General features: G+C 51.7%; 1 protein-coding gene across 1 annotated transcript in view; it reads left to right on the top strand.

Annotated features, from left to right (window-relative positions):
• Window positions 1-10,493, top strand: part of GSG1L (GSG1 like) — a 56,290-nt gene extending 45,797 nt beyond the window's left edge. Inside the window, exons 6-7 of the mRNA XM_057372344.1 lie at window positions 8,618-9,223; window positions 9,697-10,493. Of these exons, the coding sequence (XP_057228327.1) occupies window positions 8,618-9,223; window positions 9,697-10,123 (1,033 nt within the window). The 3' untranslated portion in view covers window positions 10,124-10,493. The remainder of the gene's footprint in view (window positions 1-8,617; window positions 9,224-9,696) is intronic.
• Window positions 10,494-10,670: the final 177 nt, after the last annotated feature.

Consider the following 10,670-nt stretch of genomic DNA (forward strand, 5'->3'; position numbering starts at 1 on the left):
CCTCCCTCCCTTCCTCCCTCCCTTCCTTCCTTCCTCCCTCCCGATGAGGGCCAGGGTTTGTTTTTTCTCTCCCCACAGATAATCTGTGTGACACAGCTGAAGGGATGGTGCCAGACATTCTCCCGTTCCCTGCCCAGCTGTTTGGTTGGTGCTGCTTTAGCAGCTTCAGCTCTCCCCTGCTGCTTTAGCAGCTTTGTCCCCGTGGCTGTGTAATAATTAAGACACATTCACAGGAATTCTGCTCATTTAGAGCAACTGGCTCCTCCAGCGCTGTCTCCACACCCACCCAGACCAGGGCCAGGTTACTCACCAAGTCTGTCCTCAGTTTCTTGCCTTGCTTTTTTAATATGTTAAAATAAACCCTTTTAGCCATTCCCACACACCCCCCTTTCCCTTCTCCCAGGTTGCTGGTGGACTTTGTTTTCAGGTAAAGAAAAGAGAGGTCCTTCCTCTCTGCTCCTTTGCTGTGCTGTGGGGCAGAGCAGCGCTGGGCATGGCTGCAGGGCCAAGGACAGCTGGGGTACAGGGAGCACAGGGGAATGTCCAGGCTCAGGGGGAAGGCTCTGAGACCTGAGCTGAGGGACAGAGAACCTGAAAAGTGGAGATCAAACCCGAGTGAGCTCCTTGTGGAGAGCTCATCACTGCTGGGGCAGGGAACAGAGAGTGAGTGATGTGAGTAAACTGGAAATACCCACGGCCCTGTTAGTGAGCACAAGAGCAGCTTCTGGGTCAGGGTGCAGAGCCCCTGGAGCAGAGGGGTCAGGGTTTATCCAGCCCTGGTGGAGATGGAAGATCAGCATAGCCCAGCCTGGCTGCCAGCCCCGTGCTCCTCRGGAAGCACATCTCCCTCACCAGGGGCTGTGAAAACAACGTATTTAGCAAGCAAATCTGGGAGATTCAGCCTCCCCCGGCTCACCCATCCGTAGCACAGCATTTGCAGCTGTCCATCAACACCCATTGTGCCATTGCAGCTGATTTCACAACATTTTTCTTGCTGACTGGGCCTTTACTCTGATCTGCAACACCAACCTAAGCAGGCAGATGCTACTGGGGAAATTCTGGAGTGAGCTGAGTTCAAACTGCCATCGACAGCAGTGCAGGCAAAATGTCTCTGCAGGGACAGAAAATGTAGTTTTAAGTGCTAGGAGCGGTTTGAAACAGACAGCAGGACCAAAGCTATTGCAGAGCTAATAAATCAGGACTATTCCCAACACTGTGAGAACCAGAACTTTTCAAATCACCATTCACRCGCTATTTTTTCCCCTTTTGGCACATTTCTGTAATGTATCACGCTCACAGCTTGCTTCCTCTGGCTCCATTGTGCTCGTGTCAGATGTGCAGATCATACCAGTGCCTCCAAAGACATGCCAACCTTTTGCTCTGCTTTCCTCCTCGGTCACCCAGGTAYCCAAACAGGGTTTCAGTTACTGACCTGAGCTACTCCCCTTGGCAGAGTCAGTGCCTGCTCACACAGACAGCAATATTTCCAATTTTCCCATTCCTCTTTCATCAGTGCAAGGGATGAGTGCACCTCCTGCCTGGGTTTGTTCTGTGCTTCATTCTGCAACACAGGAAGCTTTGTCCACAGAGCTGCTCCTCCTGGAAAATCACAACACACTGGCACCAAACTGGTGCAGGACCATCCCCGCTTCCAACACACACGTGCTGTACAGTGCTGTCAGTCCCCAGGGCTTAGATCCATCCTGGAGAGGGAAAGAGATGCAGCCCTGAGCCCCTCATTTCTCCTCCCCATGGCCCCTTTATGTGAGCTTTCCCCAAGAGGGGCAAAGCCRGGGGAACCAAGTCCATCCTGAGCCCATCTCGATGTCCACGGTGGGCCTGGCCGTAGATGGAGGAGCCCAGGTACGTTGGACTCTTGTTGGTTTTGACCCTTCCATTTCTGTGCATTTGGGAGCAGCCTTTGTTTCTGTTCAAGGTGCTACTTGTATATTCTCTTTTCCAGGACTGAGGAGGAGAGGGCTGAGGCTGGGGACCTGAGGTTACAGTGCCTCCATAGCTGCTCCCCAAATAGTAAGTGACCATGGCTCGAATGTGTCCGGCACACAGTGGCTTGTCCTGTCCCCACGCTGGCTCCCCGGGGCTCAGGACGAGGTTGGGAGTAGGGAGCTATGGAAACAGAGGTTTGTTGCTTTCCCAGGCAGCATTGCCCGAGAGAGAACCAACCAGCATGAGAGCAGCACAGAATTCTCCAGGATTCGATTTAGGATGTGCACATATCCTATAATTTTGTGTTATCTCAAGAAGCTGTGACTTCATAGCCGTTTAAAAATATGCTCTAATTTACACCTGTATAACTTTCATTATCACTACCTTTTTTCATCTATATTTATCACCAATCCATGATGATGCATGCTATTGAATATAAAAATGATTGAAAGCAGCTTTGGTAGACAATAACGTCGTTATAATTAATGCCATTTCTTGCACTTTCTCTGGAAACTGCTGCGCTTTTTATTCAGTGTTTGCAAAAGCTCTTGCTTTAAGCTGTGGGAATCAGTGTGCAGAGCAACACTGGAGCATGGCTCCTGCCCTGCTCTGAATGCTCTACTTTTTCTTTACTCTCCAGGAAAGATGTGTGCAGTTTCATGCATCTATTTCCTTGGAAAGAAAGCCAGTGATGCTTCATTCAGAAAGGAGCCTTGGGAGAGTGACTTGCTGGCCCTGCGCTGTTAAAATTCGGAACGCGACGGCGTTTTGCCGCCTCTGTCTCGCTGAGATGCCCATCTCAGCCACACGCTCACGGAAGCTCGGTGTCTGTAACCCCAACCCCCGAGGGTCCTGCTCCCTCCCCAGACCTGCTGGAACAGCTCTCCAGTCCCATGTCACTGCAGGTGSTGTCCCCACAGGCAGGATAGCGCTGGCACTGCTCTCCAGCTGGGTTTGTCATCAGATCACTTGGTAGCTCCTGCTCCTTGAAAATGTCATGTCAGTCACTGCCCTTTCCCCAGGCAAATCCACACCCTTCATTCTCGCAGGCCTGAAAATGTCTGTTGGTACCAAATTGATCAGGGTCACGTTTCCTGAGAAAATTCCTCACCCGCCAAGCTCCTGGCAGGTGCTGAAATGTGCTTAATTTCATTATTGAAGCCTGTCCAAAAGTCTTTGTCTCAAAGAACAAATAAGCAGTGTTGGCAATAGGTGTCCCAAGGAATGGGCACGAGGCTGTGCTGGTGCTGTGCCAGCCCTGCCCCAGCTGTGCCCATGTGGAAGGACACAGAGCTTGCCCCGCAGAGCACTGGCAGCGCTGGGGAAGCACAAAGGAGGAGCCCAGAGTCAGGGTAAGGAGCAGTGGCCATTCCTCAGCATTCCATCAGCCCCAGCCTCACATTGTCACCTCTGTGATAAAATCAGATCCATGATAATGAAGTGACAGGAGCAGAGCTGTGCTCTCGGTTCAGTTTACTCCAAACCCACTTGGAGCTGGAGCACACTCATTATCCATGCTCATTAGGGAGGAAAAACCATTAGTTACTGCTGCTTGGGGTGGCACAGAGCCTCAGAACGCTCAGATGAGCCTCTCCTCCCTTGAGCGAGTCCACCAAGCCATAAGTGGCTGTGCCTGACCCCAGGATTCTCCTCGGTGCTGGTTCCAGTGTCCCACACTCCCYGTCCTTGTGACATTCCTGGCCAGGAGCCCTTGGCCAGCAGAGAACTGAGAGTGGTGAGAGAACGGTGTGAGCAGGGCTTGGCTGAAGGCAGAGCAGCCACCAAGGTCCCACTGAGCTCAGGGTGGTATGGAAGGAGGGGACACCTCACCTGGAACATCCACCCACCCTACACCCACGTGCCACCAGCAGAGGAAGTGCCAGCAGGACACTGAGACCCCGTGATGGACACTGAGACCCCCTGATGGACACCGAGAGCTCCTGATGGACACTGGGATCCCCTGATGGACACTGGGAGCCCCTGATGGACACTGCAGGACACACACAGGGATGGTCCCCCACCAGCAGGACCCTTGATGGATACTAGGAATCCCCCATGGACACTGGGAGCCTCTGATGGACACTGGAACCCCCCATGGACACTGCACAGAGGTGTTCCTGTGCCAGCAGGACACTGGGAGCTCCTGATGGACACCAGGAACCCCTGATGGACACTGGGAGTCCCCCATGGACACTGACAGTGGGGTGATCCTGAGCCAGCAGGACACTGGGAGCCCCTGATGGACACTGGAATCCCCCATGGACACTGCACAGGGGTGGTCCCACACCAGCAGAACACCAGGAGCCACCCCAGGTTTTTTCCTGCTGCTCACCTCGACCAGCACCTCACTCCCTGCCGGACCTGCCCACTGCCCTCACCAGGAGTGCTCTGAGGGTGTTCTCATCCCAACCACACGGCAGAGAAGGGGTGTTGGCTCATCCTCAGGCATCGTGAATCTCTCTGTCCTCCCACGAAGACAAACAGGGCATCTGTCCTTGTTGAGAGGACAGCATTTGGGGGAGTGGCGCTGACGAGGGGAAGAGCAAAGCTTTGAAGAGGAGAACAAGGCTGAGCAATTGTAGGAGACAAAGCCCACCTGGCCAGGTGATTTTGGAAGAGAGGATATGAGAGTTTTTGAGCAGCCCAGGAGCACTGTGGGAGCACAGGTAGCACAAAGGGCCTCATGCCAGGGCAGGATATCAGGTTCCTCTGTTGGCAAGACTSAGCTCTCCGCTTTGAGAAGTGGCCTGAAATGATAAATTCCATCAGGAGCTTGATTCCAGAGCAGTCTCAATCAGGACAATACAATTATTCAGGCTTGATCACTCTATATGAAACCATCTTATGTCTGTCACAAAATGATGATTTTCTTTTAACAGGGTTAAAAAGAAAATAATTTTATTTCCTTTAAACCCCTTTCACAGGGTTTAAACTTGCCCAAGCTGGGCTAAGAACAGCACCAGGGAGCTCTAACTATAACTTGGCACCCTCTGCTCTCCCCAAGCTGCCTTCCTGTGCAAACATATGGCACTGGCCCCTAAACATTTGATACCCCYGGACATACCAAATTTAGCATTTCCAGACACTTTTAAAGCCTATTTGCTGTCATTTTTGACCTTGGAGGTCTCAAGTTTTTCTTTCAGAAGTGCAGGGCAGGGAGATCTCAATGCTCCAGCTGTGCACAGCCACTGCATAAAAACACAGAAGGAGAAGTTTCACGTCAGGATTTTTTTGTTATTGTTGTACAGTTATTTATTACAAGAAATGCTCATTGTTATCAGGCTCCAGACAGCAGCAGTGCCTGATTTCAGACATCTGTATGTCCCTGCCACTTCCATGCTTTCCTCCAGAGCTCTCCCACYGTGAGGCTTTAATGTGAGGAGCCTGGACCCCACAGAGCAGAGAGGCAGGAGAAACATCACAAAGGGCAGGAAGGGACAGGTGTGGTGGCAAAGCCAAGGAAAAGACAAATAGCCCAGAAGAGCAAGAGCTGAGCAKGAAAACAGCAAATTCTTACTGCTTGTGGCTAAAAGCCTTGGTGTTATTTGAGGCAGATAAACCCAGGGTTCAGGACACCAGCTTCTCTTGTAGAAAACTGAGAGATTATCCAAAATTAATTCAGCGTTAAAGAAATAATGTAGTCACTGTTTTGGCAGCGTGGGCACTTCAGAAGGGTCACCTGACACAGAGGAGGCCTTGAAAAAAATAGTTTTATTCTCATGTCATCACCCTGTAGGCATTTCCCCTGGGCCCATCCCACAGCTCCCCTGCCATCCTCCCACCCCGGCTGTCTACAGCGAGATTTATGCAACCAGCCCCTCCGCGCTTCACTCTAAAGCATAGTGTAATTTTTCCCTATTCACACAAGTTCATCAGAAGAACTCCAGGTTTAAAACATGGTGGAAATGATTCATAAAAAAAAAGAATATCCACTAGAGTGTTTTTTTTCCCCTCGGTCGCGAGTGCCGCAGCAGCAAAGAGGCGCCGGGCGCGCAGGCAACTTTCAAATGCCTCCGATAAAAGTCCGTAGAACGGGCTCAGCTGGAGAGGGCAAGGCACAGACGGCAGCCAAGGTCACTGTGACAACGGGGAACATGCTTGATATGCTGAGCAGAGCGGCTGGGAGGCGGCAGACAACAAGGGCCTGACGCATCCGAGGCGTCGCTCAAAGTTGAGCCAAGGTTTCTCCTTGCCTGACAGCTGCAATCAGCTGCGGGCTCGTGTCGATTCCAACTCCGGGTCTTGCAGTTCTTGCTGTAATTTATTCCAGTTAAATATTCTAGTGATTCACCATATTAAAAGGTGGGGAAATATCCCCTCTGATGGAGCACCATGGTTACGGGTGGAAGATCCGGCCTTGCTGCGCTGACAGCGGCGGGGATCTCGTTCCTGTCTGCAGGCAAAGCCTTGCCCCCGAGGAGATTCCAAAGCTGAAGGTCTCAGCTCTGTCCTCATTTACCTCTGCTGACATCCACACTGATATTTTGCTTTAACATTGCTCCTWGAGCTACCAGTTTTTCTGCTTCCGAGATGAGGGTGATGATAAAAGTAAATTTGGTGCCATGTGTGGTGTGGCAGCCCCTGAAAACTGAGGGGTGGGAAAGGAAAGCACAATGAGCTGGTAGTTTATAATACATTTTTGTTTCCTCCAGTGCACAGGTGAATTGAAAGGTTTCTTATATAAATTTCAGTGGGATTAGTTATGAAACGTGCTTTCTGTCACTCTTTCAAATTGCATCTTTCAATAAATGCTTCATCTCCTACAGCTAATCCTGGATTTATGCAAAAAAAAAACAAACCTCTCCAAACCTCCCCCCCCAAAAGCCAACCCTGTCCCACACTGCTGAACATGTGAAACAAAGTCTTTCAGACTGTGTATGCACCCAAATAGCCTTTCACCTGCTGAGCATTTTGGATTTCCCCCTGGAATGTGGGTAGGGGTTGTCCTCAGCTCATGTTCAGATAGTTTGGCCCTGTGAGATATTTGAGGATAAATACGTGTCATTTTAAACCCCAAAAGGCAAGTTACAACATGCATTTTTGGTTTAATTGCTTTAACATGGGGTTGTCTCTTGTCTCCCACTGCCCAGAGCCTGAGTTATTGACTCTTGACTTATACAAGGGAGGGGTAGCAACCCCTCTGAGCCAAAAAACTCCGATTTTCCTTTAAAAATCTATTTATTCACGAGGGACTCTCCTGCAACAGGCACTGTAAAGTCAGTGGGAAAATGGACAGCCCAGAGGCTCCAGTGAAACAGAAGAAGGGGGAGGTGGGACTCAGAGGGGAGAAAAGTGAGAGGAGCAAGGGGAACTGGGGGGAAATAAGTCCTTTTYATCATTTTAGGCAGAAGCACAGAATAACAGTGTGGACAGGGACCCAGGGGGCTCCAGTCCAGCCCAGAGTGTCCAGGCTGGCTCAGGCTGCTCCATCCCTTGTCCAGGTGGGATCTGAACACRTCCAAGGATGCAGATCCCAATAGCTCTCCTGGCCTCTGTCCCAGTGTCTGAACATCCTCAGGGTGAAAGAGCTTTTCCTCACACCCAGCTGGCAGCTCTGCCTTTCCAGCCCTGTTCAGTTTATGAAGGCAGGACACTCCCAGGTGCTCCCTCTGACACACCTGTGCTTGTTTTCCCTCCTGCCCTTTGCAAACCCGTTTTGTGATTCCTTTCTGGCTCTGTTTTTAYGCAGTAGCTCTGTAACTGCTTGCTTTTCCAATTATAAAACCTTTAAATTTGATTTCAACCTGATAATTAAGCCGCGATTTAGCAAATTAACCCTATTGAAGCCCGGAGGTGTGAGACATGCTCTTCAGAACCTTAAATATTTGGTGTTTAATTGCATCCAACACCGAGAAAGGGGCAGGGAGGGGGAGCAGTGTGTGTAGCTAATTCAAGCCAGAGGTGCTGCCAGGACAGGACCTCACACATCCCACCCAGACCAGGATTTGCTGCTGTCTCCCACCACAAGAATTTAGCAGGTGCACTAGGAGCTCAGTGGGTTCCTGGCATCCCTACAAAAGTTGGCCATGTCCTTAGGCTGTTGGAAATCCCCAGCCATGATCTGCACRGCGCTGTCTTTGTGTTCCCCTTCAAGGTCAAGGCGTTTTTAGCTGTGTTCCCTGCTTTTCAGGACAGCTCCAGGGCTGGAACATCTCCCTCTCTAGCCATCAGTATTGACAAACTAAGGAAAATTCAGATTTCCTGAGTTCCCAGGCAGAGCTCCCAGGAGACTGAAGCTTGAGGGCCCATGGGTGGAAGGCAGACCATGCTGGGCAGTGTGCTCAGGGCCACCTGCAGCCAGCTTTTAGCCTGGTGTGTTCTCAGTCATTATTCCAGCAGCTTTCATCCCTTCCTGTCCTTCCCCAGCACCAAACCCTGGGTTCTCACAGAGCCCTGGGATTTTTGGGAAGGAGGACATGGATGTTCCAGGGATTCCCACTCTGAGGGCAGCAGGGAGGAGCTGCTCCCGAATTTATGTGCCTTATCCTCAGATGCTTTGCTCTTGGCCATGAGAAGCTGAGGGTTTTATACAGACACGAGAGGCGGTTCAGCCTCCGGGGACACGCAGTTGTGGGAAGCAGGCTCAAAATTGTCCCAAAACGGGCCTAAAATTGTCTTCTAAGCCTTCAGCCCAGTCCAGAGGAAAAAGTGTGTGTTTGTCTTTCTTCAGGGCTTCACAACACCCAGCTCTAAGTGTCACTAGCCCRCAGAGGAACAGGAGTGACCCCAATGCTCAGAAAACTCCCCCATTCGCTACGTCAAGCTCTTCCAGCGACACATCAAGCAGCTCTTCACTTTCATCAGAACCAACCAGCCCAATCTCCATGGTTCAGGATCAAACCCTGCTGGACATCACCTCCATCACTAGATTGGCCCCAGGGGAATCACCAAACCCTCAACCACTCGAGCAAAGAGATACAAATTCAGCAATATCGTGTTCCAGCCCACTGGGAGCAAGGACTTTTCCAGCATCGTGCCCAGCCAGCCCCAGGCTCAGTCTAACACCCAGCTCAGCCAAGCCACAGCAATACTCTGACTCCTCTGCAGTCAGCCCAGGGATCAGCGCAGCTTCCTCCTCCACCTTCTGTCCTCACACAGCACAAAACCTGCCAGCTTCAGCTTCAGATCACACACTGACCCCAACCAGCACAAGCACAAGGCCTCCAGAGACAGCCACTCCCGAAGAGAGTTCCCAGGCTCCTGGCTATTCTAAAACTGAGTTAAAGAATACAGGAAAGGGGTTTGAATCGGATCTGGAAGATCCTGATCACGAAAGGTATGTATCCAGAGCACTCAGGTGTCTAAGCCCTCACATGGCCCATGTTGGTATAGTGTCGGTAAGAGCCCCCCAAAAGAAAGTCAAATATCTTTTATGATTCAGATCTCTTTTATGATTCAGATGTTCCCAGTGGTTGTTTTCCACTAACTGCCCTGTGCTCCCACTAAACCCCGTTACCCAGGAAGCAAAATGCCCTGTTTCCCACACACCCATTTAGCTCTGCAGACCTGGGCCAGGTCGCCAAGCTCAGCTCATCCAACAGGGCACGGTTTGAGGTGCCTCCTTTCCCAAACAGCACAGCACAACTCTGCCATGTYCCAGCAGAGAGAGGAGCTCTGCTGTCCCTCGCAGCCCGACAGATCAGAGCAGGGACAGCGCTCAGTGACACGGCCGGGACGTCCCTCCCAAAGCTGCGCCGCCGCTGCAGCCCCTCGACTCCACCCTGTGTCTGCCGCTTCTTTCCTTGGCAGGAGATTCGTGACCGCGAGGGAATTCCAGGCCATGGAGAGAGAGCTAGAGGACGTCAAGGAAGACCTGAAATGCCTCAAGTGGAAGGTGAGGCACATCGGCGAGACGGTGCAGCCCCTGGCCGAGGACAGCAAGAGGTACAACGGCTACACGCTGACGGAGCTCAAGGCCATGGTGCAGTTCGAGGATGACCCTTACAAGGCTGCCCACAAGATCCTCACCGCCCTCTTCAGCGATGTCTACTGGCCGCAGCGCCCGGCCGCCGAGCAGCCCTGCAACTCCCGCTCGCTGCCCAAGCCCAAGATAGACCCGGAGCTGTACATGGTCTAYTGTGACATCCTGAAGAGCATCTTCCCCGGGATCAGCAGCCAGGCCTTGCGGGAAGAGCCGCAGCAGGTGCAGARGGGCAGGCAGGAGGCGGCGCAGTGACGGCAGAGCCCGCGGGGCTGTGCCCAGGGCAGATCTGCGGTGGCTGTGGGGTCCCGGCGTTGAGCCCGTCCCTGTCTGAGGGATGGATTGTCTGGGAAGGTGTTGGTGAGCTCTGAGCCCTCATGCCACTGTCCCAGCGACACAGGGTGGGAAGGAAGGCACCCTGCACTCTTCCCACATTTTAGAAAACAATTGCTCCTTTAGTGTCTCTTTCGATCTATGGACGTTTCCTTGTTTCCAGCAACTACAAAYGCTGACAAAAGAACCCCAAGAAGGCGCTCTACGTCCAATCAAGGGCCTTCTCCCAGCCCCAAACAGACCAACCGACCAGCATCTGGGTAGTTTCTATTTTCTAGAGTGTATCATTCATTAAATGACATTACTTGTTAGAAAATTGTGCCTGTCCTTTTTTATTTATTTAGCTAAAAACGCTTTGCACACCAAATCCCTCAGCATGGTAAGTCAAACATGCCCTGGATTGAAACCCTGAGCATTGCTTCCTGTGTCCAGGTGAATCCTTGGTTAGAGGTGCACAAACCCAGGGCAC

This window comes from Malurus melanocephalus, unplaced genomic scaffold, assembly GCF_030028575.1.
Source record: "Malurus melanocephalus ecotype Western Australia unplaced genomic scaffold, MMel_1.1 scaffold_170, whole genome shotgun sequence".
Classification (NCBI taxonomy): domain Eukaryota; kingdom Metazoa; phylum Chordata; class Aves; order Passeriformes; family Maluridae; genus Malurus; species Malurus melanocephalus.